At 37.2% G+C, this 27,058-nt stretch overlaps 2 protein-coding genes across 6 annotated transcripts in view; both read right to left on the reverse strand.

The window, feature by feature from the left end:
• dennd5a (DENN/MADD domain containing 5A) overlaps nt 1-9,713 on the reverse strand; it is a 63,219-nt gene extending 53,506 nt beyond the window's left edge. For 2 of the 4 annotated variants that reach the window (XM_077201670.1, XM_077201668.1), the window contains exon 1: nt 9,245-9,577. In XM_077201670.1, coding sequence (XP_077057785.1) covers nt 9,245-9,344 — 100 coding nt within the window. In that variant the 5' untranslated portion in view covers nt 9,345-9,577. Of the gene's footprint in view, nt 1-9,244 lie in introns of all 4 variants that reach the window. The other 2 variants (XM_077201671.1, XM_077201669.1) reach the window with 2 other exon arrangements.
• Nucleotides 9,714-10,846: 1,133 nt separating this feature from the next.
• On the reverse strand, nt 10,847-21,328 carry tmem41b (transmembrane protein 41B). 2 transcript variants are annotated; one of them, XM_077201648.1, is made up of 8 exons: nt 21,256-21,328; nt 21,069-21,177; nt 19,356-19,473; nt 19,148-19,276; nt 15,183-15,276; nt 14,963-15,067; nt 14,740-14,878; nt 10,847-13,275 (listed from the first exon to the last, which is right to left on the reverse strand). In XM_077201648.1, the coding sequence occupies exons 2-8, from the start codon at nt 21,160-21,162 to the stop codon at nt 13,106-13,108; spliced, it is 849 nt and encodes a 282-aa protein (XP_077057763.1). In that variant the 5' UTR covers nt 21,163-21,177; nt 21,256-21,328; the 3' UTR covers nt 10,847-13,105. The 2 variants fall into 2 exon arrangements, with proteins under 2 accessions (XP_077057763.1, XP_077057764.1); XM_077201649.1 differs by having other exon boundaries at nt 19,356-19,470; nt 21,069-21,300.
• Between the last annotated feature and the right edge of the window lie 5,730 nt (nt 21,329-27,058).

Genomic DNA, 27,058 nt, shown 5'->3' on the forward strand with positions numbered 1-27,058 from the left:
CAGTCAAATGACTCTTTAGACCTTTACACACAGAGCGGTGATCCCAGAAAATTGCCATTCAATTGCTAGAGTGCATTATGTGTGAGTGTTCAATTGCAAACACTACCCAGGATTGATCCCTGGATGGAGACCTAGTAACATTGCTGGGATCAGTCCCGAAACACGCCCTGCGTGAACAAAAACGCAGGACCAATGTGGTGAAGGGTGTGTTAGAGACGACGCTGAAGCTGAGATCGATCGCAAGCAAAGTGGAATGGTGCGCGATGCGCTACTTTATGAACGAATCAGAAAAAAAAAATGTAAGAGCATGGTTTCTTGTGTCTTTCCGGGATGTGTGTGAGCACACTCACAGATTGCAGAAAATCACTGGCAGTGTAAATGTACCAAAATCAAACGATCCCGGGACACATTATCAGTCTATTTTCCAGAATCTCTGCGTGGATTTTATCTAAAGTTAGGCTACTAGTCTGATTCAGTCTGACAGATCCTTTATTGAATGAACTCACTGAATCCATTGGAGCGGTTCCTGAATCATTATCCGACTCACTTAATGAACTGAAAGTCATTTCAATGAAGCAAGTTTTATGTACTTTAGCATCATTACTGACTATGATAACTAAATTAGTTAAAGATACACACTAAGATTTTTTTTCTACCCAAGATAAATATTTATCTTGGGTAGAAACTTATCAGTTGGGGATATTCAAATTAATTAACCAATCATACCATTGATCAGCTCTACCAAACTTGGATGTCTTTTTTCCAGTAATAAACAAACATTAAGTTGTTTTGATTGATACTGTGAAGCAGCTTTGATACAATCTGTATTGTGAAAAGCGCTATATAAATATATTTGACTTGACTTGACTTATTCTGCTTTGTCCTCATTAAAGCACAAATTTAAGGAGGGCAACATATCAGACGTTCACTGAAAAAATTGGTGCTCTTAAACCTTCTTGAGTGCAACAGTGACCCACTTTCAACGGTCTAATGGATGTTTTTCATTACTGCTAAATCAGGCTCTACCGTCTGGCCCAACAGAGAAATGCAAGGAATGACAATGGCTCTTATTTTCTGCATCCATGCCAAAAGATTTGCTAACTCTTCAGCAATGCACAGCATTCCCATCGCCAATGGGAAGAGCGTATCGGAAAGGGTCACGGGATGCTCACCGGCCCATGTGGAGCACTTTTCTCAAGAGTCTTCATCAGAATCCATTAAATACAAATGATGGAAAAATACGAGCTAAAATAACGGTTCAACAAAACGCAGCGCATTAAAGGGTGGAACAAAAAAAGATTTAGAAACAGACAGTGTTTTCTGTTTAGGCTATACAATGGAAGTCAGTGGTTTCTAAAACTTATCAACACACTTCAAAATATCTTCTTTTGTGTTCCTCAGAAAAAATGAAAGTCAGGAACGACATGAGGGTGAGTAAATGATGAACTACCCCTTTAAGCTGTGGTCATGTGATGCAGCACAGCCCTTCAGATGTAAACAAGAGCTGAGAAAACAGACTCATGAGAAAGGCATAAGCAGCTTAACGCCACTATGTTTAAATCAACTGAATGCATTTTCTGCTTGCTTGAAATTAAAACATTCAGTAAACAATCGACCACAGCAAACAATGCAACTATGGTGTATTGAAATACTGCTGACAAATCAGCTAATCACACCAAAGCTCTTTTCTCACAGCGCGTTGATCCCGGGAAATTGCTGTAAAATTGCTACAGTGCCTTCTGTGTGAACGCAAACACGTCCCGGGGTCGATGCCGGGATGGGGACCTAGTAACATTGCCGGGATCAGTCCTGGAAAGCGCCCTGTGCAGGGAACTACACTAACATTTTCCACTGGTGGCACTTGCGCTACTAACTTTTTCAGTTACTAGCGCAAAACATGATTTGGTCGCACAAATTATTTATATAGTAAGCCGCTCTGGATAATAATGACCAATAGTGAAACTGTATTGCATACAGATGTGCTTTTTATTTTACTCTCCATCTTTTAAAACACATGCCTTCTTGTTTTCTTTAAAAATGGTTGGGATAGATTTACTGCAATAGAAAATACAGTAGCCGACACAATAAAGTGCTAAATTAATTTCTTTTGGATTTCACCATGCTATGGTTGGCACAGATGGGCAGACTTCTGAACTCTTAAGGAAAAGTAAAATAAATATAATATGTCATTGTGAAGCTTCAATGATTCGTGTCTGAATTGTTTTGACGCAGTTACAAATTTGGACAGTCCTGCAATTGAAGGCCCACAGAATTTACAGTAGGGCTGCACGATATTGGTAAAAAAATGACATTGCGATATTTGATTTTTCTGCGATATATATTGCGATATAAAAACAATTTCACCAGATGACTTGAATAGCTCTACTTGGAAAGAATGAATCATTCTAGAATGACTCTTGAGTTCAGTGTTGGACAGATCAGTTGTTATTTTAACCATTCATTAAAGTGAATCGGTTCAAAGGAGTCAGTTCGCGAATCGGACGTGTCATTAACGGACCACGGCACACGTTGTGTGATTATCCAGGCAGTTTAGGACATCGCACAAGATTTGTCTCAACACAGAAAACATTTCATCACCAGATAGATTTTTTGTTTTGTTTATTGAAAGAGTGGTTTATGCCATCTGAATGTGTGGAAAGCTTTTCAGAGAAGATGAGGCAATGTTATTTTAGCACAATTCACAACCAGTGGTAGTTCAGAAAAAAAAAAACTTCGGTCTTCCGACCTTTTACCATCGTGTATTCTCAAAGATATTCAGTCAACTCAATTCATTATTATGAGCGAGGGAGGGAGAGAGAGCGCGCGCGCGACTGGGGCTTTCACTCTCTCTGCTCGTTCTCTCAGTTAAACAAGCGCGAATCCGCGAAGCTAACTTGATGTGTTGAATGCTCAGAGCGCGTTATAAAACGTATTCTTAAAATACACATTTCTGTTTTAATAAATGCTCATAGTAAATCATAGCATATTGCCTAAAACATTAGGTAGGTACAAAAATAATCAAACGGTGATACATTTGCGACCCATTAAAAATTAGGGTCGCAATGGCATTTCAAAAGGTCGCATATGCGACCATTTTGGTCGCAGTGTAGTTCCCTGATGTGTGAACAAATACCAGGACCAATGCCGTAAGGGGTGTGTCGTAGCGATGACGCACGTGCCACCGCACAACCTATCCTCCGGCATATGGGGAACGACCCACTCGACAAACCCAGTGGCGCTACCGGGGAGCATGGACTCGTCTTCATGAAGAAATGATGAAGAGGAGTTATCAGCAGAACTGACATCTGACAGGAGTTATCACATCCTGACGTCACGTGTCTTTATGGGATGTGTGTGAACAGATTCCGGAAAATCACTGGCAGTGTGAATGAACCAAAATCAAACAATTACGGGACACATTATCCGTGTATTTTCCAGAATCTCTGTGTGAAAGAGGCTCTATAGAGGCAAAAAAACAGGCCTTGCCTCTGCCGTCACTGTATCATGACAAAAAAAAATCAAAACAATTTTTTTATTTTTGAACAAAAGAACACCATGTCCTCATCAGGTGCAACACGATAAAGTTTGCAGTGAAGTAAATTAACTTTATGTAATGAAGAAAAAAGCATGTGATACTGAAACAGCCAATGAGAACATATTCAATGTTAAATATAGAGGTAGGAGTCAAATATTTGTATATAGGCTATAAACTCAAAAAACAAAACAAAAAAATCAGGATACTACATTTTGAATATAATTTTGTAAATTCCAAATAAGCTTTACAGATCTTTATTGGTTTCTTTATCTTTTCTTTTTTTGTGGAGTAAATCTATCTATCTATCTACCTATCTATATATATATATATATATATATATATAACCATGACCAGACTTATGCAAATGCATGATAAAGAAAAACAACTTGACTGACTCGTTTCCTCTAAAAACAGCATGTAAGCAGTTTCGTTCCCCTGCTAACTAGGCCAGCCCAGAATCAAGAGTGTCACCCGTGTGCTTATGTACTTTTTTACAATAGTGACATGTTGAAACATTTTAAAACAACCAAATCTCCTTTTTTCTGCACATAAAAACATCAGCGCATCAGCAAACCCTTGCAACAACAATGTGATTGGATGCTGCTTTAAAAACTGGTGTGTGTTTTTGTATTCCCCAGAGAATCTCAGTGACCTCTCTTTGTCCTGAGGTCTCGTGGGTGGGACACACTCCATTGATCGTGCTTTTCCCCGGGGGGAACGTCATGTTGGACACCGGTCACTTTCACTGCGGCCTCGGTTGCACTACAACCATCTCTAAATGTATCATTTATTGCTCATCAATTCATCGACCCTCAACAGACATGAATGACTGCAAGCTTCTCCATGACTCAAAGTTGCACGATACACACATAACTGTGCAATCATGCTCTCTAACAAAATGCACATCAGGATAAGGAGGTTCCACGGCCTGGGACCATGTGTGAGAGTGTTTCGGGCCATTTGTCCTATTGGGCCAGAGCAGCTTTATTTCTATATCTATGTTTGCAATGCAAGCCTTAAGCCCCGTCCACACCACCAGCGACTTTGTCTCTGTATGTCGCTAGTCTACTGTACTGTGAAGTCGCTTGAGGGCGTTCGTAGTGCTGTCGCTCTAATGTTATTGGTAGACTGCACGTCTGGCCATATCTATACAAAATACCATCACAAGTGAACTATATCATTTTAATTTGACTAGGAATTAAGCTCAAAAGAAACAGTTGTTGGGAGTGTGTATATTACCACAGCAGTGTTCAGTGGATGAAATCATTTACTAGATTAACGATCGATCAATCAACAAATTAAACTCACTCATACTGTCATAAATTACTAAAATGTCATTCGAATTTGACAAATTCAGTTTTCTTGTCCCTAATAGTCAACGTAATGCAGGGGAAACTGTAAAATGAACTGCAGCAGTGCTAAACTTGCATCATAAAAATACAACACTCGAACTATAAATGTATGAATTAAACTCACTGAGATGTCGACAGTTTCTTTTCCATGCATCATTTTATTATATCCATATGTGGTTACAGTCAAATCTTATAAAACAGTGAAATCGCCCTCGAACTCTTCTGTCTCGCCTGCACTCGAGACGGTGACCTGAGCTCCACTGAAAGTCTTCTTTCCTATTGGTTGTCCCTCGCGAAAATCGCTTCTCATTTGCATAAAGTTGAAATTTCTTTACGTTTGTCGCTTGTCTCTTAACACGCCCACATTCTGTCGCTAACGCTACTATCATGCCAAATAGTAAATAGGTCTTTATTTAAAGATGGAGTTATAAAAATTAGTGCATACATGTACACCGTGATTCAGTGAAAATGAAGAGGCAAATGTTACTAAATGTCGCCAGCGCTCTGTTGAAATGAATGGGATCATGTTGCTTTACCGCTGCGTGACGCTGGCGGTGTGAACGGGCCTTTAGTACTCATTTCTGATGTATAGCTCTGTTCACATTTTTTTTCTCAATGCGGCCAATATCAGATTTGAGTGTGAACAGGTTACGATCCTGAACTGCGCAAAAGAACGATAACAAAGACGGAGCACAGCATGCTATCATGCGGAAGTAAACACGGAAGTCAGCATTTATGCGTTCATTTATAAGGTGATGTGCCACGACTTTGTGCACAGGCAATAATGAGGACAGAGACAAAGATGAGGAGAAAGAGAGCAACGTTTTCTTCTCATATAGTTTTCCACAAGTTTCGCTTGTAGAGAGCTGTCGCCGTAATACTTATGAGCATAACAGCTCACCGTCCCTGCAGTGACTAACTTCACTGCTGGCTTTCGTTTTAAACAAGTGACCAAAGAACTACCACCAGTATGTAAAATCTTTGGAGTGACTCCCATCAGTGCAAAATTGGGACGAATGTTGATCAAGAGAGTAGGGCTGTCACTTTTGAGAAAAAATCAAATTCGAACGGTTATCGAATATCAAGTAATGTATTCAAATATATTCAAATTTCTACGAGATCCCCCCCCCAAAAAAAACACCGTAACGGAGATTCAATCACAAATTTATTAACAGTCTGACAGTCATAAACAGGACTCAGGCCTGTCTGAAAAAATTTTTTTTGACCTAATGTTTTAAACAGCAGGTTATCAATTTAATCTATATAAAGTGCCACTAAGCTACATGGAAAAAAACTGCATCGGAACAGCACGGCACAAACAATAACGTGAGGAGTAAGCCCTATAGCCTAGCCTCATTTCTTATTTCAATTCATTTCTTAATATTGTTTGCTAGAAACACCAATTTATCAACTTGATCTGGGTCAAGTGCGGCTCTCTTTTTATTGGCGATGTTCCCCGCGGGGGAGAACACGCGCTCAGTGCGCGCACACGTGCCTGGCACACACAGATGTTTGCACGTCAATGTTGAGAGAAGTGGTATACGGTGTAGCTGTAGAACCCAAAATATTTCCAGACTGGACTTTTTAGATGAGTTGAGGTCGTAATTCTCCGCTCGGGCTGTCGTTCTGTGCGTTATCTTCCATTTTCAAAACAGGGAGGCTATTATTCGCTTGATTTGGTCATGGGCTTACGCTACAATACGTTTAGAGCGCCCGCTCCTGGACGAGATGGCAAACAATAATAAAAAACAAAAAACGGTCTAATCATAGAATGTAAAAAATGCGCTAAACATGGCACTTTAAAAACCGGATAGTTTATTTATAGTTCGAATACGGATATTTCACGTCATGTTCGATGCATATTCGAATATCGGATAAAAAGTGACAGCCCTACTAGAGAGTAACGTAAAAGTCGCGATGTGACTGTTCAGACTGAGGTCGCACTGCAAAACATCAGACATGTATCTGATTTAAGACCTCATATGGAAGTGGCCCAAATCAGAATTGAAAATATCAGATTCCACGTGGTTTGTGCCTTTCACACTGTTATGAAAAAAAAACAGATCTTGAGTCGCATATGCAAAAAAAATTGGATTTGGGCCGCTTTTGCCTGCAGTCTGAATGTAGCCTATACTGCATTTGTTGATCATGTTCATGTGTTTTTAGGCCTTGCAAACTTCAACTTTTGGTTTTCTGATATGTATTGAACACTGTTCTTTTAAATTTCGCAGATTTAAAGGTGCAGTAAACGATATCACGTTTACTGAGAAACACTGTCGATATTTTAAATCACCAAAACAAACACAGCCCTACCCAGAATGATCACACCCCTATCATGATAGCTCCGCAACCAAATTTACAAACACACTATGCAACACAGGCACCGCCCCCAATGAGTGGGCACGCCCCTTACTGCTGATTGGCTATAAGTGTGTTGTGGTGCTCGCTTAGATCCACTTTCAACAGCGTTTATCAAAAATCGATACTTCATGCACCTTTAATAGTCAGTAATATGTCAAGAGGAAATTTAGCAAACAAAATGCAATGACTGGCTGAGAGTGGTTCACCTTTTACATATGATTTAAAACACCAACGGTGCAGTTCACAGAGAGGCACAACTATCACCCCCTATGCAACAAAACACTTATAGAATAAAACGCAGAGGGACCTGCATTTATGAAATACCACTTTCACGTGGATCTCTAGCAAAAAATGCAATGCAAGATGAGGAAGCCCGAAACCACAGGAAATCTGAATCTGCACTCTCGCCCCGCAAGACTTCACGTGATGGTTGCAAAAGCCTTTTATATGAGAACATGATGTGTGATTCAGTGTAAAACGTATAATATAAATATATAAACGTGAAATATATATATCAGGGGCGTTTCCTCCGAGGAGGCAAGGCAGAAAGTGCCTCCTCATTGGGTGAGAAAATCACAAAAAATAAAACAACGCAAATATTACAAAACGAGACATTAAAAAGTGCATAAATCACTTGTTTTTCCTAAGTTAAACTTTCCAACAGGAACACGCACAGGTAAAGTTAGAGCAGGACACCGCGTCTCTCTTGCCTCACCTGAGCCCATTGACTTTTAACAGACCCACTAAAGTGTGCCTTGGGTTCGATGGGGGGTAATTGAGAATGAATGGGGGAAAGTCATGTGAGAGGAGGCAAATTCCTCCATTGTGCTATATGATTGGATATGATCGATTATGATTGGATATGATTGGTTAGTGCGATAAATGCAGCCTCTTGTTTTCGTGCGCGTTCGTGAATCAGTCTGAGTGAACAATATTATGCTGTTAAATGGGAAGATTAATTAAAAAGTACGTAAACAACTCATCCATTTAAATATCAGTACTTATGATCATGTCAAAAGAAAACTTGAAATGGCCAGAAAACATGATGACTGTTTTTAGTAAGTAATAAGCTTGGTGAAAATAAAGATCTTTGTGTCTGTGACTGTTGTTAACTGTTGAAAATAGAACCGCTAAACATCAGTTCACAAATAAAATATAGCTATTGTTTAAATTGTTACTGCCTTTAGTCAGTGTTTTGGAATAAAAGTAAAAATTTCTTAAAAATACAATTTTTTTTCTTTAATTATATATGTTTATGTTTATGTTTGTGTGTGTGTGTGTGTGTGTGTGTGTGTGTGTGTGTGTGTGTGTGTGTGTGTATACTGGAGATTTTATCAGATGCAGATGTTAGATTGAAAAAGTCTGAACAGATTACATAGGTACTACAATCTTGTTTTGATGAATGCTGGAAATAATAACAACTCTTTATGAATAAATAAAAACTATTGCACAAATGAAGTCAACACAAATAAAACCCTGAATTTAAACACATAAAACCTTGAATATAAGAAGATTTTGCAGAATATAGGCTAGATTGTATATAATAACACTGATCCTCATTCTTTGTCTTGTAAATCAGAAGTAAACAATGTCAATCTCCAATTTGGTTTGGTTTATGTTTTATATTCAAGAATATAGATGGAGGATCTATTATGAAATGACAGATGCTTGAGTTGAATCGACTTAATTTGAATAAGCTTTCCCAATAATAAAAAAATACGTAAATTTTTAACAGCTTTCCTTTAAGAATCAATGGTCTCTTCTTTTATAAGGTCAACTATCTAGAACACTCCTAAAGTCCAGAGTCTATGCATAAAATAAAATTATACAAATCTCAACTCGTCTACACAACCGAAAAGACATTTTTTACGTATTTTCAGCTGCAGCAGTCAATATTATTGTGTTTTAACATCACATAACTAACACCTTTAAGCAAATACACAATAAAACCTCACAAATCTGTCGAAATCAGAGCGGTAAAGTGATCTGGTCTTACCGGACAGCTCGTCTGGCTCTAAGCCGCTCTCGGTGTCCAAACCACAGGTCACGAAATAATCCGCGAAGCGGCAGGAGCTCGAGCTGAATCCGGTGCTCATTTTGAGACGGCTCCAGTTGTGCTCTTCTGTTTGTGGGTTTAGAGGAGCGCATAGTACGAGCTCTCTCGATCATTCTCCGCAGACATTGCGGATGAGGATGAAGAAGACATTAGAAGCCCCGAGCGCCACTAGCATTGTGGCCTCCGGTAACGTTACAGCTGTTCTCTCACCGTCCTCCGCTCCGAGTCCTCAGCGAGCGCGCACTCGCTCGCTCGCTCTTGCGCATGCGCACTGCTCTGCTCGGGATGACGTTATGCGCTTAAAGCATCATCGCGCGTGAAGAAACTGGACGCCACTGCATCAAACTACTTATCGCTTCTCTGACAGAAAAATAACGTCAAGCCACATATTCAGTTATCATCCTGGAGCGAACTATGAAGTAATTGCAGTTGCCTACAATTTAAACAATTTGTCGTGATAAATCGTAGCAGCATGGCAATAAATGTTGTTTGATGTTGCCCTCTGGTGCTGGATTTGGAAATCCCATGTATTTTAAAAACAGAAATTATTCATTGAATGTAAAATGTGTCAAGAAAAATTAATAAATTAATTATACATTTAAAACGAGAAGGGTCTAATTTCAGAGTCACCAAAAAAATGGTTTAAACAGAGGATTGAAGATAAATAATTTTTTAACAAAAAATTGAAAAGTCGACACAAAATACTTTGCAATAAGTGCAAATGACAGAAGGAGCACATGGGGAAAATACTGTTATTAAATTATAATTTACTAGGTAGCAAATGTGTATAATTTTAATAGAGACTTCAACGACTTTATTAGACAAAAAAAAAGTAGAATAGGCCAGAAATCTTCCCATTCTGTATCTTTACACTTTTATTCCAAAAACGAACACAAGGCGGTTGAGAAATCTCTTTTTTATGGATTTGATAGTTGCAGAACAACAAAAAATGTAAACCTCCAACTGAACTGAAAGGAAATAACATGATGTGTCATCATGATACTCTCAGATCATCACAAAATTAATGACATTTCTGATTTTCAAACTGTCACTCACTTAGATGTCCTGGCTAATATGTGAATGTATGACACTTTTATTATTTATTTATTACTTTTGTAAAACTAAAATTAAAAATAAAATAAAAATGAAAAAAATGACTAATGACTGCAGTTTCAGGGACACCAATTATTTGTTAGAAAAAACATTGTACACATGAACGCCAAATAAACTTAAATGTGATTTTTAAGCCAGATTTATTCAGATTTTAACATTTATAACTTTACATTATAGAGAAGTTAAACGGTCTGGGAGTTAGACAACCAAAACATTTCACAAAAACGTGTTTTGAGTGATAACTGATCAAATATTAGATATACTGTACAACAAAATTACAAATGATAAATTGCTCAAAAAGTGAAGTTAGTCATTATATAATCTGTGCAGATGCTTCATTTTAAGGGTGAGCCAATGTATAAAAACATAATTTTTTTGAAAAGGTAGTATGTAATATGTAAATGTTTTAAAACAACTACAATAATCATGTCAAATAGTAAATGGGTCTTTATTTAAAGATGGAGTTATAAAAATTAGTGCATACATGTACACCGTGATTCAGTGAAAATGAAGAGGCAAATGGTACTAATGTTTTTAATCATCATATAATAAATATATTAGAAGATGGTCAGACATGAATAGATTTTAAAAATTCAGTACATTTTTAATTTAATCTTGTGTAATACTGTTATCAGTAACCTTAATTTATTGATAAAGACGATTCTGTACAAATATGATCAGGATGAGAACAATGAAGGAAATTATAAATATGTGAGAGAGGTTAATATCAACACACTAACCATCATAACAAATACAGTTCGATGAGACTTTTGCAGAACAACCGCATAACTCACATTTGCTCTCTCAGTTTGGTACAATGTTACATCAAGAGCTGCTGGGAACATTTGGACATTTAGAGATGACACAAACTAAATGTGGATCAAAAGCATGAGACAAATCAAACGAGGTAACAGGGAAATAATATCTGGTATAAGACCGTCCCTCATCGCACCCTTCCACTTAAGAGAAATTTCAGTGCAAACGTTTATTTATTCTCATCCCAACATAAAGTCAGTCAGGAAACTATAGTAGCCTATATTGAAGGTTTAACAATTTTCAGGTATCCAGAAAGTACAAACAGCATTGTATATAAGACAAACGTATGACATTTTCGTAAGACTGATTTGTTTTACCAAAAGGCAACTTTATATGATTAAATAGACATATTCCATATCCAACAGACATGTTTTTAAAAGGTTTCAATAAACCATTTTACAGTGGCTTGACTTGACTAGGTCCAGGATACACACTGTAACAGTTACAAAGCTCCTACATTTCCAGGCTCAGAATGTAATACTTTCTCTCAAACCAAAAACTACTTCTTTTAAACAAAATTCAAAAGCAATAATTTGGCATTTTGACCATTTCATCCGAATGTAAAGAGAGAAACATTGTGTTTGAAATGCTCAAATTTGTCTCAAAAGGAGAATTCTCTCATCATCATTTACTCACCCTCGTGTCATCCCTGATGTATAGGACTTTCTTTCTTCAGAACACAAAAGAACATTTTTAGGAAAATAATCCATTTCTGTGATTCCATATAATGCAAGTGAATGGGTGACGCTTGGTTGACGCAAAAAAAAAAAAAAAAACAGTAGATGAATCAATATCTTCTGAAGCGAAACTATAGGTGTGTGGAAGAAAAATACTAATATTTTGAATCTACTGTCATTTGGGCGTTCAAGAGAGGGATGTTGTGACACTTGACGAAGTGAAACGATGGTCGTAAATGCGTTGTGAGTTTGCGCGGGAAGTAACGCAGAGCTTCACAACATACATATTGTGTTCACTTGTGTGTGGACTACTGCCACGGTCGCTGGGTGTATGTAGTAATAAGCATTATATATCGCTAGCAATATATGGACTCCTAAAGATTGATTATTTTCCTAAAAATCTTCATTTTGTTTATCTGAATAAAAAAATAAAAACCATTGTGGGCGGCATGAGGGCATGAGAGAATGGATAAATGATCCTTTTAATTGTTCAGTATGAGACATCAGGCTATTCGTTCCGTTTCTTTTACTTCAAGTAACCTGTTACATTAAGGCAAAACCATCTAAATGCAATCTACAGTCTTGATCTGCAATACTAATGTGGCATCATTCATATTTATGAATATGTTAGGTCTATAACAAAAGCTAAGCACTAGCGGTTCCTCGGAAACTGTTAAGAGATCGTCCATTCAGGTCCCAAGCTGGCATAAGAAATAAGATCAAAATTAGAAATAAAATCTGTAAACCCACAAAGCGCACCCTCGAAAAGTCTCTGAAGCATGTAATAACACATTTGAATATTAAATTAGCTGTAAGACCAAAAAAGTAGAAGTTGGCACTTTCCATTTTAGCTCGACAACTTCAAAGTGAGTGAAAATGTCTCTTCCAGTGCATCACACATTATTCATTACTGTTTTTGGAGAAAATATTGAGACATTTTAAATCCACTGACTCAAGACATTGATGTGGGAAATATTGCTTAACGCTAATGATGATAGATAATAAGTGCTGATAGAATTTGTATCCCATGAAAGTCCTGTCCAAACCATGGAAGGCCAGTCCTGACAGCCACCGGCTGCTCATCACATGAAGAAATGAGGGTTTGTCGTACATGCATAAAGAAAGAGAAGAAAGCAAAGAGAAGTTTAGAGGACCAGTATCATTCCTGAGTTGAATCAAGCAGGGGTGGAGATCTCTACTCGAGCTTCTGCTGGAGTTTCTTCTGAAAGCAGACGGGCAGGATGGAGACGACAGCTAAAACGCCCAAGACGATGAGAGAGTTCCAGGACACGGCCTCGCCGGCGGTGGTCAGTTTGTACAGCGTCGTCCCTGCGTTTATCGCCACAAACGACGGAGGGGCCACTCCTGCACATCAGACAACAGCTATTAGATCATTCATTTGTCAACTGTGCAATTTTCGGTTAACTCTCTGATGATCTTCGGTTATTTTAGACTGAATTTTTGTTTCACTTTACAGGAATGTTAAGAAAATTAGTGACATTTGTGGCACTATTTTGAATAGTCACACTTGTGATCTTTGCGTAGTATAAGCATAGTAATATGTGTGTGTGTGTGTGTATTTATATATATATATATATATGTGTGTGTGTGTGTGTGTGTGTGTGTGCACACACACACATATATATATATACACACATACACACACACACACACATATATATATATATATATACATACAGATACACACACACACACACACACACACATATATATATATATATATATATATATATATATACATACAGTGGTGGCCAAAATTATTAGAATGGCAAGATTTTTTAATGTTTTAAATTAAGTCTCTTCTGCTCACCAAGACTTTATTTATTTGATCCAAAATACAGCAAAAACAGTAATATTGTGAAATATTTTTACAATGTAAAATAACTGTTTTCTACTTGAATATATTGTAAAATGTAATTTATTCCTGTGATCAAAGCTGAATTTTCAGTATCATTACTCCAGTCTTCAGTGTCACATGATCCTTCAGAAATCATTCTAATATAATTCTAATAAATTCAAAAGAACAGCATTTATCTGAAATGGAAAGCTTTTGCAACATAATAAATGTATGTACTGTCACTTGTGATCAATTTAATGCATTCTTGCTGAATAAAATGATTAATTTCTTTCCAAAAAATAAAATAAAAACTCTTACTGACCCCAAACTTTTAAATGGTTGTGATAATGTTACAAAAGCTTTCTATTTTTCAGATAAATGCTGTTCTTTTGAACTCTCCATTCGTCAAATAATCCTGAAAGAAAAACTTGTACACATTGATAATAATAATAAATGTTTCTTAAGGGATCAAATCATCATATTAGAATGATTTCTGAAGGATCATGTGACACTGAAGACTGGAGTAATGATGCTGAAAATACAGCTTTACCAACACAAAAATAAATTGAATTTCAAATTATATTCAAATAGAAAACAGTTATTTTAAATTGTAAAAATATTTCTCAATATTACTGTTTTTGCTGTATTTTGGATCAAATAAATGAAGTCTTGGTGAGCAGAAGAGACTTATTTCAAAACATTAAAAAATCTTACCGTTCTAATAATTTTGGCCACCACTGTATATATATATATATATACACATATTTCTGTGCTTTTGACTTAAGAAAATAAACAGGGTCAATTTTGATTATATGTTGACTGCAATTTTTGTGTCCAAAAAAATGATCTTTAAAATGAGAATGGCATTTGACAAACTATTTAATGTGTCTTACATGCAGCAACACCACACAAACTTGTGTGACTGAGAATCGTTCTTTGTAAAAGAGATAGTGTTCGAAGACTGATCTTACCGAGAAAGGTGCCCAGGAAGAAGACACCCAGAGGCACATTAATGACCGGTGAGGTGATGTTGATGAACCAGTTTGGAAGGAAAGGAGTTATTCTCAAAAAAATGATATAATTGATGAGGTGTTCTCTATGCTTGTCCACCTGTAATGACATTAAACATCGGCTCAGCATTACGGTCGGTCAATTTACATGCGAAACTGAAAGCTTATGATATGAAAATGTCACCTGTTGTGACCATTTCTGAGCTCTCTCTGTGAGGTACTTGTAGACCATCGGCCTCCCGACTAAATAAGACAACATATAGCAAAAAGATGCTCCAAGGCCTGAACACTGTAAAGCATAAAACACAACTACATATTTACGTAAAGTCACTTTTCATACTGAAAGCCAAAGTTTGGCAGACATACCATTTTAAAAAGAATTTGCATACAAACAAGGACCTTACCAGACAGACGAGGAAGAGAGCGAGCGGGAAAGGGTAGAGATATCCAGACAGTATACTGAGGAATATGGAGCCTGGGATGGCAAACGTCTGAAGGCTGAGTAAGGCTTAGTTAAGGCCTTAAATAAATACTGAATGAATACAGAGCAAGCTGAGACAAATCGTACATACTGTAACTGATACTGAACTTAGAAAAGACGTTGTGTGCCACACAAAATGTTTGACTCGTCCCTCGGTTCACAAAAACGAACAAAAAACGAGTGCAATAATGCACTTACAACGGAAGTGTAAAGGCCGCTATATACTCGCGTAAAACTTATTTTGTTCTTCGAAATAAGTGAGCAGCGGTTTACTCTTAAGCCGGGCGCACACTGTGCGATTTTTGCCGCGATTAGGATAAAATTTGAAGACTTTCATCGTTAGTTTGACATCGACAACCGATTTATGACTGTTGCGATCAAATTTTACCTCAGAAGAAATTCTGGCAGTGTCAGAAGATTTGACTCATAGTCCTGCACGTTTATCCTCCTACGACGACGTCAGATTGTCTTCGTTTTTCAAGACAAGCCGTGACCAAAATGAACGTTAGTGATTTCTTTGTAGCCACCGTTTCAATCCCGCATGTACTGCAGGCATTATGCAGCTCACTGTGAACATACGTGTCATTGATTGATGATGTTAAACTCAGGACAAGTTTTCTTGCACGTGTCCGTTTTTAACGCGTCTTGACTGCCGTCCAGTCTGACATTAATGACAACTGAGATCTTACAGTGTGACTAGGCTTACACAGCGAGTATCATGTTCATACAGTCTGACAACAAGCAACAATCACAAAGGACTATTATAAATCGCAGTGTGCACCCGGCTTTAGCGAACATCCCGACACTGCTGAGATGAATTATAAATATGTGCTGTGCGCTTTCCTCTCAATAACAGAATAAACACACAGGTAAAATAACAGCGGTGAGAAAACAGCGGTTCAGAAAGCATCGGATCGTAGCGATGTGGATGTTTGCACCAGCTCTGCAATTCGTCATGTTTATTTATATAGCACTTCATACAGTAGATTGCTTTAAAGCACCAGCTTTACGTTATTAAAATCATGAAAAACAGCGTCAGTGTCACTTTCAATTAGAATTACAACTTCAGTTTTCTACTATAAATCATCTCTCCATTGTGTTATTTTTATTTTTTTTTTACTCACGGACGCCTGACCTCGACGGACTCAACAGAAAAAATTAACCGGAGAAGATTTCCATGTCAAAAGAAGGCGGAGCCTCAGAGCCACAACCACCTATGACGTAATCGCCATGAGCCAATAGTAGTGTGAAGTGTTTACCAGCCAGAGCGAACTTTTCCAGAAAGAAAGCAACGTTTTGAACAAACACTTTTATATGGATCACTTTTATAATGGATGGATATGCTTTTTTGGGCTTCAAAATCTCAGGCTCTACTCACTCCCATTATAAAGCTTGGACGAGCCAGGATATTTTTTAGTATATCTCCAATTGTGTTTGGGTGAAAGAAGAAAGTCATACACACCTAGGATGGCTTGAGGGCGAGTAAATTATGGGATAATTTTCATTTTTGGGTGAACTATTCCTTTAAGGGGAAAGACATTTTAGAAAGTTAAAAATGGAAATAATAAGGCTAAAAATGTCAATATTCGTTCACTTCTATAGTTAACATGAATTAACGATTAAAAATATTCCTAAACAATTTATTAATCTTAGTTCACTAATGAATTATTACTTTACTAATACATTATTAAAATTGTTAATGGGCCAGAACTATTGTGAACTACCAACAAATAACAAACATTATAAAGAATAATAAATATTGTTAACAATTTGGCTAACACTTTATTTTAGTGTCCTTGTTACAAGTTACATGTAGTTACAATAGTAATATCTGTAAATTATGCATAATAACACGCAACTCACTCTAAAACAATCCTAACCCTATGGTAAGTACATGTTAATTAATATTACTCTGTACTTAAAAGTATAATTACACTGTAACAAGGACACCTTAAAATAAAGTGCAACCCCAAATTGATTGCTCATTGTTAGTTAATGCATTAACTGATCTTATCTAATGCAGGGCTCGCAAAATCGCTAGCCCGACGTCCCGGGGCTATTGTGTTTTCAAGTCGGGCTACCAAAATGCACAACCGGTTTGCCCGACGGGCTATCTGACATAGTGTAATCAAATTCCCCTAAACTTCTGCCTCGCCCCCCTAAAAATGTGTGATTAAGTGTAAGCTACACAAATTCGTGTTCGCTTCAGTCTTGTTATAATCAGATTCAGCGCGTTCTTCATCTTCAATCCGCAGCGGCGCGCGAGCAGAGTGCACGTCAGAAAAAGAGGACAGGGTTTGTGAGTGTGTGTGTTCATCTTGGCCTCATTGGTCTGTCACTGCTCGTCAATGTCAGAATATTTGAGATGACCAATCAAATAGGCGGGCTTTATGTCACAGAAGCTGCTGTACGCGAATTTTAGCAGAGTGACTGACGCTTCAGTTTATGGTCAAGTGCGAGATAAGATGTAAGTAGCTAAACTAAACATTTCATATTTGACAGTTTTTTAGGTCATAAATGTTAAACGAATGACAAAAATAATCAGGCAAACTAATAGGCTTATGTAACGTGATTCATGTAATGTAACAATTAGTTTACTGTCATTGTGAGGTGACAAGAAACATTAACAAAGCCGTTTGCATCATGTTGGGCACAAGATTAATAATGAATGTGTACATGTTGAGAATTAATATAATACAATTTGTAGCCTTCAGTAAATTAAAAAAGTTCATTTTTCGGAGGGAAAGAGACAGGGCAAAAAGTGATGGAGATGAGGAGAGAGCAGGTATTGACAATCTACTGCCACTGACATGGTTTTAAAGCTATTTCTTATCCTTTTTTGGCCTTCAAATGTCTTGAAATGCACACATTAGAGAAATAAAAAATTTGAACCCCCCTGACAACCTTAAATTTAGGACCTCTTTGATAACAAACCCCTGTCTACGGCCCTGTGTTAGGAATAAGATCAATAATAAATGTGTATATTGTGAATGAATTTAATAAACTTAGTTAGGCTACCTAGCTTTCCTAGTAGCTTTCAGTAAATGAACGCTTCTGAGAAAATTATTCATAAATCAACCTATCAGTTGACCCTATGTTTACTTTCTTCACTGACATAAGGAAAATAATCAGCTGCATGACATGTTTTCAAAGTTATTGTTATCCAATTTTTTGGGATATGTAGATCAGAGAAATAAAAATTCCCTCGAACCCTCCTAACTAGCCTACCTCACATCCGGGACCTCAGTAATTATAAAACCCTGCCATCTGCATGTTAATGAAACTAGTTAATAGTGAGCATTAGACCCTAAACTAAAGTGTTAACTTTTTTAGTCACAACCTCATCGGGGGCTGAGCCACATGTTCCACACTGATCACACACATTTCAGTTCAGTTAGAACCAGATGCATATTTGTATTGATGATTCTAATTTGATTATTTTATATCCAATTGTTGATATTCGTGTTTTGAAAAAGTTTTTTGATTGATGTTTGACTCCTAACCAATTTTCTACATTAAAAATTGTCTTTTTATTTGGGCTAGTAAAATCCATTTCGGGCTACCAAAATCTGAAGAGTGCCTTTCGATTATCAAATTTTGCGAGCCCTGTAATGGGACCTCATTATAAAATATAACCAAAAATGTGTTAGGCCTATTTGAAATGTCCTGTTAAAGGTTAGTCTACTGTTCTGTTCTACTGTTGTAATCCATTTGAATCAGCATTCAGTCGAAATATTCAACAACAAAATATTCATAATTATTGAAAGATCTGAATTAAATGAACAATTCATTCTCACTCGGTGGCATTCTTCAGGGAAGTACCAAATTTCGGCTCGTTCTTTTGTCAATAATATTCAAAATCAAGATTACTCATGGCACAAAGGATACAAGATATATGTAGCAAAGTACGCTACAAGCACTTGGGTGTAATATGTGTCCTTGTATTTCGACAGCACTGTGCCCAATGCCTTGGCATCATCCATGTCTTTAGGAATTTTGATTTTTCCTTTCTCGTCTCTGCAAGACATCAAGAAAAGCGTTTAGAAGAAACTCCATCAGTACAGAAAAGTGCAGTCAGAAGGGGAGGCAGACTTACTCGCTCAGCTCTGGGAAATTTCTGAACACTAGATACATGACACACGCAGAACAGGCAAAGATGGAGACGAGGAGGAGGATTGACATGCGAGCAGAGGCTCCTCCAGGTGACTGGACTCCTTAGAGAATAATTCAAAACACATCATGAATAACCTCTCAAATCATCTGTGCAATGTGTTGCATACATTTGCATCACTTGTTCATGAACCTCAGGGAGATTCAGGCCCGTGAGAGCGATCCTATGCCGTGAGCTAGAGAACGCCAAAAATCGTGTATGATAATGTGACACATCATCTTAAAGGAGCAGTGTGATTATTATCGACACCAAACCGGTTCACAAAAATAACTTTCTGAGGAAACTCTAGGTGGTTTACAGGCTTGAGCCTAAGTAATTGACATATATAATACATATTAAGCATAAATAAAATTAATTAAATATAAATTATTATCAGGCTGAAGATGTTTTTCACATTTAAATATTGTGCTTTTCATTAAATCCAGCTCTTTTTTGTATGTTTGTTTAAAATAACCTGTTATACTATCAAACCATACATCCAGTACGTTTTATTTGTTAATATTTCTACTGATATTATTAAAAGTATTATAAGATAGTCGGTTCACTCTAAATCATTACGAATCAGAAATGCTTGAAAGATCGATTCTCAGTTCAGTTAGAACAATTCAATTCCTAAACGAAAAAAAAAGTCACACACTGCACCTTTATTTCACCTTGTGACATCACGGGTCACGAGTGATGACCAAATGTATCAGCCAGTTTAATATATATTGTATCGAAAACAAAATTAAAGAAGTATCCTATACAAATAGGCCTATAGGATTTATTATCCAGTTAAACAACAGATTTAGGCTAAATATACCTATGAATTTTGTGGACTGTTGAAATAAACTATTTTGCATTTGATTTATCATGTAGTTAGATCATTTTGGAAGGTAAACATAATATTAACAGACAACTGGGGTGTATGAAAAAAAAATGCTTTTTTATTTTCAGAATCGCATTTTGGGATGTAATAAACAATACATTATCCGTTTATTTATTCCATATAAATAAAAAGAAGTGGCTTTTTGCAACAAAAAAAAAGATTATATTATTTTATAAGTGACTTTAAATTATAAATAAACCTTTTGGAACAAACCACAAACAAAAACGCGCTGACAAACAAGTAATGATTTAAAAGCACTGAAATTGAAGTAACTTGTTTTCTAGTAGCTAAATGTTGGTAAAAATGTGACTATGTGATAACTCTTGTTCTTGTGGCATTAAATAAGAAAATTTCAGTTTAGAGGCTGAACTCTGACTAAACGTACGAGTAATGCAAAAAGCAAACACATCATCAGTGTAACTTATTACACAATGCATTTGGTCAGAGTCACGTTTATAGTTCATGTCAGATGAAGTTGCTGTAGATGGTCTTATTTCTTCCCTTGTAAGACGTACTTTAAGAGAAGAAATAACACGAAATCGAATAATAATCGACAAAACATTTGATCCCTGATCTGAGGAGTTGATTAATTTTATGTTAACGTTAGTCCTAGATTTTCAAGTTCCAGCTGTCATATTTTCTCGTCATATTCAACGACAGTTTCTCAATATAAATACATACATATATGAAATATTCCGACTCCGAATAATCGAGGAACATTTACATAATAGCTGTGTGAGATTGATATCAGGACATCCAGTGCGAATTACCGGCTTTGGGATCTGGTGTATCGTTGGAGGGCCTCGGTTCCTGCTCGACCAGAGGACTGTTCTCTGTCTCACGGTTTGCTCTCTTCTTGGCCATGACGATCTGTTTCAGCTACAGAAAATAACGAAGGCAGATCTCAGATATTAACTGAGAGCCTATGTCAATGTAAAAGCTACAACCTCCTCCTACTTCTCAGGACGCCGGTGACCTGTGACAGTAGTCTTCTTCCTCGGCGTGGTTCCGTTCAGATGTCAACGTCATTGTTAGGCCGCTACTGCCATCTAGTGTCAACACTCAACTCAAGCGCCTCGGAGTGACACGTGAATACCATGGTAAATAGGGCTGAATCCGAAAGCACCGCCAGGGCATTATTTGAAGGGACAGAAACCGTAGTGGACGTTTTTGAGTGCACTTATTCAATCCCACGAATTCGCTCGCTATTTTCCATTCACTCCTTCAAGTGAACATAACAGTAGCCTATGCTATTAGTGGGCTAGACTAAGTAGGGAATAGTGAATGAGGGTTTAGGGGGCGATTTCAGATTCAGCCATGGATAACCTTTACAAAAAGGGATAGGGCCTACTGCGACAATATCATGGTAACTACTCAAACATTAAGTAGTAACAGTACCAGGGTGTTTTTTGTTTTTGTTTTTAAGTTGTGGTAATATTCAGTGTCTTAAGCAAAATATAGGCCTACAATAAAAAGCATCTCTATTATACTAGTAAATGGCTGCAAACGTTAAAGCAGAATGTAAAAATGGGAAACTTGAGTAAAGACACAATGTAGTATTTTAATGTTTATTTATAGTGACTGACAATAGCTTATTCATTTCATCCCTGTGGGGACAAAAGGTGGATAACCAAACAAATAGAAATAAATAGGATTTTGTTTACACTAAGTGATAGAAGGTGAAGAGCTTACTATTATATTTAGGTTATTTAAGTTATAACTTTACTAAACAATGACTATAAATTACTAACCCACATATATAAGAATCGCTTGTTACTTGGTTCAGCCAAAATTATTGGGGAACAAAAACTGGATATACCGGTATTAGAGGCTGATCTATACATAACAATATAATATTTGACTGGTTCTTGCATGGTTCATACAACATGATTTTTAAAAGATCTTGACCAGATTCCTTAAGTAATTGTGGTTCAGGTTTAAAGCTCAATATTGGCAAATGTGAAATTATTACCATGAATTATTACCCTCTTAAAATGTCATATAATATTCTGATCAAGTCAAGTGTCAAATATTAAGGCATAAACATTTTTAAGGATGAGGTCATGATGAAAAAGCAAAATGTCAGGAATAGAATGAATGCAAAATGGAAAGTTTTTATAGGTGTATCATGCATCTTTTCTCCTTATTTCTAATAGAGCTATTAAGACCAATAATCAAATGAATTACAATTTTATATGGAAAAACATGTACACTATATAAAGAGAGCACAACTTATACAAGATTATGAAAATGGTGGTTTACAAGCATTTGACTTTGTGTAAATGAAGGTTAAATGGCTTCACATTTTTTAGAACAAATGAAAATAGTTTCTGGTTTTGCATTCTTGAAAATTGGGTGGAATTGATTTGCTACTGAGATGTGATTTTTACTTTTTCCAGACTGCCAATCAAATGATCTTCCTTTCCTTATTAGAAGCTATTTTATAGGGCTGCACCGATACCAATTTTTCCAGACCGAGTCCGATTCTTTAATTTTTGGTACTTGCTGATACCGAGTATCGATACCTGTATTTTCACTGCATTCGTAATTTTTTAAATGTATTAGGTAGAGAAAACAAAATAATATAAATCATATTAGTTGGCTTAATTTGTATAGCAAGTATATATATCCTTCAGTTATTTTCATGCTTAATTAAGCCTGCTAAAATGCATTGTATGAGCTTCTGTTACTTTCACTTCAAGTAAAAGTTATTTTACTTTTCTATTGTGCATATTTAATCTCTCATTTAATAGCACAGTGCATATTTGGAGCTGCATTTCAGCAGGGCTCAGTACTGAGGATTGTGTAACCGGTATAGTGATATGTAGTGCGCCGTAGCAACTTCTTTTTTTGTGTGCATTAATCTGTATGTCAGGAATCTCAGGATACACGGTAATGGGCCAGAACTCTGGGTTTGCTACAGAGGGCAAGAATGAGGTAAAGCACACTAACACGAAAACCAGACAGACCAGGAAAATGACTTTTACCAAGATGGTTTTCTTTTACTTTGCAGGATGATTTAAATAAAAGTATAAATGAAATAATAAACAATCAAATAAAAACCAATGAAATTGTCTCTCTCTCTTTCTCTTTAAGAAATGTAGGTTTTGAGTAGGCTTTGTAGTTACTTGATCTATGTTATGATTTAGTGATTGTAGTAAGACAGCAGAGAGAGTGAGATTGCAAACGCCATTTAATCACAAGTATAATCCAAAGTCATTGTCCATACCAGGCAGAGGGTCAAGCACATGTAATCAGCCAGAACACACATATAATCCACGACGTGACGACAGGAACCAAGAATCCAGGACTTAGGCAGAGATAAACTAAAGGAACACAAGAACTGCTCGCAATGCTTAAGGAGAATGTTAACCAGCAACAAACAAGACTTCATAATGAATGTAAGTCAAAGGAACATACTCAAAAACAGGAACAGATCCGTAGACTCGAACAGGTTCATTGACAGAACAGACTCAGAAACAGAGGTTCAGTAACAGACTCAGGCTAAGGAACAGACTCAGGAACAGATCTGCTGATTAGGACAGGCTCAGGAACAGACTCAGGAACAGATCTGCAGACTAGGACTGGCTCAGACTCAGGAACAGATCTGCAGATTATGACTGGCTCAGGAACAGACTCAGGAACAGATCTGCAAACTAGGACTGACTCAGACTCAGGAACAGATCTCCAGACTAGGACTGGCTCAGACTCAGGAACAGATCTGCAGACTAGGACTGGCTCAGACTCAGGAAAAGATCTGCAGACTAGGACTGGCTCAGACTCAGGAACAGATCTGCAGACTAGGACTGGCTCAGACTCAGGAACAGATCTGCAGACTAGGACTGGCTCAGACTCAGACTCAGGAACCGATCTGCAGACTAGGACTGGCTCAGAAACAGATCTGCAAACTAGGACTGGCTGAGACTCAGACTCAGGAACCGATCTGCAGACTAAGACTGGCTCAGACTCAGACTCAGGAACCGATCTGCAGACTAGAACTGTCTCAGACTCAGACTCAGGAACAGATCTGCAGACTAGGACTGGCTCAGAAACAGATCTGCAAACTAGGACTGGCTCAGACTCATGAACCGATCTGCAGACTAGGACTAGCTCAGACTCAGGAACCGATCTGCAGACTAGAACTGGCTCAGACTCAGGAACAGATCTGCAGACTAGGACTGGCTCAGAAACAGCTCTGCAAACTAGGACTGGCTCAGACTCAGACACCGATCTGCAGACTAGAACTGGCTCAGACTCAGGAACAGATCTGCAGACTAGAACTGGCTCAGACTCAGACTCAGGAACAGATCTGCAGACTAGGACTGGCTCAGGAACAGACTCAGACTCAGGAACAGATTCATGGACTCGAACAGGCTCAGAAATAGCCTCAGGCTCAAGAAGTGAAACTTACATTGCATTCGAATGTGCCTTGATGCCTTCCTACTTTGGAATGCGTCCTCCGAAGGCAGCCTTTATCAGTTTTTCGGCCAAACGAAAAACTTTCACAGCCAACGTATTTCCGGTTTATTTTTCTTGAGTGACGTCACTTGCAGAGGAAGTGCCGGTGGATTATGGAAGGCCAAAAGAGCCAAAACATGTGAGACTGACACGTTAACATGCAATTTACGCGTTAATGTGTAATTGCGTGTAAACGTGTTAATGACGTGTTAAGACATAATTGAGTTGTAATTCATTGAGTTGTTCATTGAGCTCATTGTCAACTTTACTATGATTGGAAAAAAGTGTATTTTGTGATTTAACAACATTTAGCTCACGAGTTATTGATCCGGGAAGTTTAAATCTGTGAATATATTGCTAACGTACGCAACTGAACTCCTTGAGTTAAGCACTGACCCCATTTCTTTAAATTTGAGTCCAAGTTCAAACACTATGAACCATTCCATTGTTAGCATACGGAGCTGTCTGAAACACTGCCAGAGGGACGTTAAACAGGAAGTGTTTGTCCGAGCTCACAACAAGTTTTGCGAGAGAACACAAAGGTTTTGCGAGGGAACACAAAGTTTCTCAGGGGAACGCAAAAGATTTGATCATAATTTTTTCTCCCACCATGTCCCTTTAGGGGCTCCGTAAGTGCCCATCTTACGAGTTTATTTTTTAGAAGACGACAGTAAATAAACATTGCCAAAAGAAACCCTACAAACCTGTTATCTGATTGGACAACACTTAGCAGCATTAATGGGATAGGTCACCCAAAAATGAAAATTACCCCATGATTTACTCACCCTCAAGCTTTCCTAGGTGTATATGACATTCTTCTTTCAGACGAACACAATCGGAGTTATATTAAAAAATGTCCTGGCTATCCTAAGCTTTATAATGGCAGTGAATGGCCATTTCTTTTTAGAAGACCATTAAAGTACATCCATCCATCATAAAAGTGCTCCACACAGCTCCGGGGGTTAAAAAAGGCCTTCTGAATCGAAGCGATGTGTCCGTGTATGAAAAATACCCATATTTAAAATGTTATCAACTAAAATAACTAGCTTCCAGCAGACGTCCGTACGCATCAATTTACTGCGTAAGAGTAACCCTTGACCTGACGCACAACGCATTGACAAAGGTTGGAGTGCAGAAGAAAGAGCAAAACAAAAAACCAGTCACGAATTAGAAGTCTCACATGAGAATTTTTAAAGAGAGATTTCGGAGGAGCTTGAGTTTGTCGGCAAAGCTTACGAGTCACGACACTCCTATATCATACGTCATACATCGTCAAGTGTTACTCTTTTGCCGTAAGTCGACTTGCGTACGGCCGTCTGCCGGAAGCTAGTTATTTAAGTTGATAATTATTTTACTTTTTAATATGGATATTTTTCTTACACGAACACATCGCTTCGCTTCAGAAGGCCCCAGAGCCGTGTGACTACTTTTATGATGGATAGATGGACTTTTATGAACTTCAAAACAGAAATTGCCATTGTAAAGCTTGAAAGAGCCAGGACAATTTTTTTTATATATATATATAACTCCGATTGTATTTGTCTGAAAGAAGAATGTCATATACACCTAGGATTACTTGAGGGTGAGTAAATCATGGGGTTATTTTCATTTTTGGGTGAACTATCCCTTTAACCTTGCTTTTTGGCATGCTTGAATTGCTCTTTTCAAGTCCTGTTCCATCATAGCCACTAAATTCAAGTAAGGATTTTGACTAGCATACTAAAAGATTTCCATAAGTCGACCTGATATTTTTTGGGATCATTGTCTGGCTGATAGTCTTCTTCTGAATTGCCTGGTATAGTTAATATTATTTATTTAATTCATGCTTCCTGCAATGATAAAGCAGCATGATATAATCACGCAGAAAAACAAATTTTATGGTGAGTTGTGGATATCAATATAGTTATATAATTACGGCACCGAAAAGTTCTTCAAAACTTTGGAATAATTACAAATTTTTTAATGTTTTTGAAAGAAGTATCTTATGCTTACCCATTTAGATAAAAAAAAATACAGTAAAAACTGTTTTATTGTGAAATATTATTACAATTTAAAATAACTGTTTTCTATTTTAATACTTTCTCAAGTTTAATTTATTCCTGTGATCACAGCTGAATTTTCAGCATCATTACTCCAGTCTTCAGTGCCACATGATCCTCCAGAAATCATAATAATGTGCTGATTTGCTGCTCAAGAAACATTTATACTCTGTTATAAATACTCTATGTAAACTGTAATACATACCATTCAAAAGTTAAGAAATATTTAAAAAGAAATTAACATTTCTATTCAGAAAGGATGC

Source organism: Siphateles boraxobius, unplaced genomic scaffold (genome assembly GCF_051911475.1).
Source record: "Siphateles boraxobius isolate OS27281-9 unplaced genomic scaffold, OSU_SipBor_1 48, whole genome shotgun sequence".
Taxonomy (NCBI): domain Eukaryota; kingdom Metazoa; phylum Chordata; class Actinopteri; order Cypriniformes; family Leuciscidae; genus Siphateles; species Siphateles boraxobius.

What these genes read in the sequence shown, in the direction of transcription:
- tmem41b (XM_077201648.1), bottom strand. Translation starts at nt 21,162, where the DNA reads ATGGCCAAGAAGAGAGCAAACCGTGAGACAGAGAACAGTCCTCTGGTC. An exon ending in TACACCAGATCCCAAAGCCG is followed by an intron (nt 19,474 to 21,068) that starts GTAATTCGCACT and finishes TTATTCTCTAAG; the next exon opens with GAGTCCAGTCACCTGGAGGA. An exon ending in CTTCCTGGGCACCTTTCTCG is followed by an intron (nt 13,276 to 14,739) that starts GTAAGATCAGTC and finishes TCTGATGTGCAG; the next exon opens with GAGTGGCCCCTCCGTCGTTT.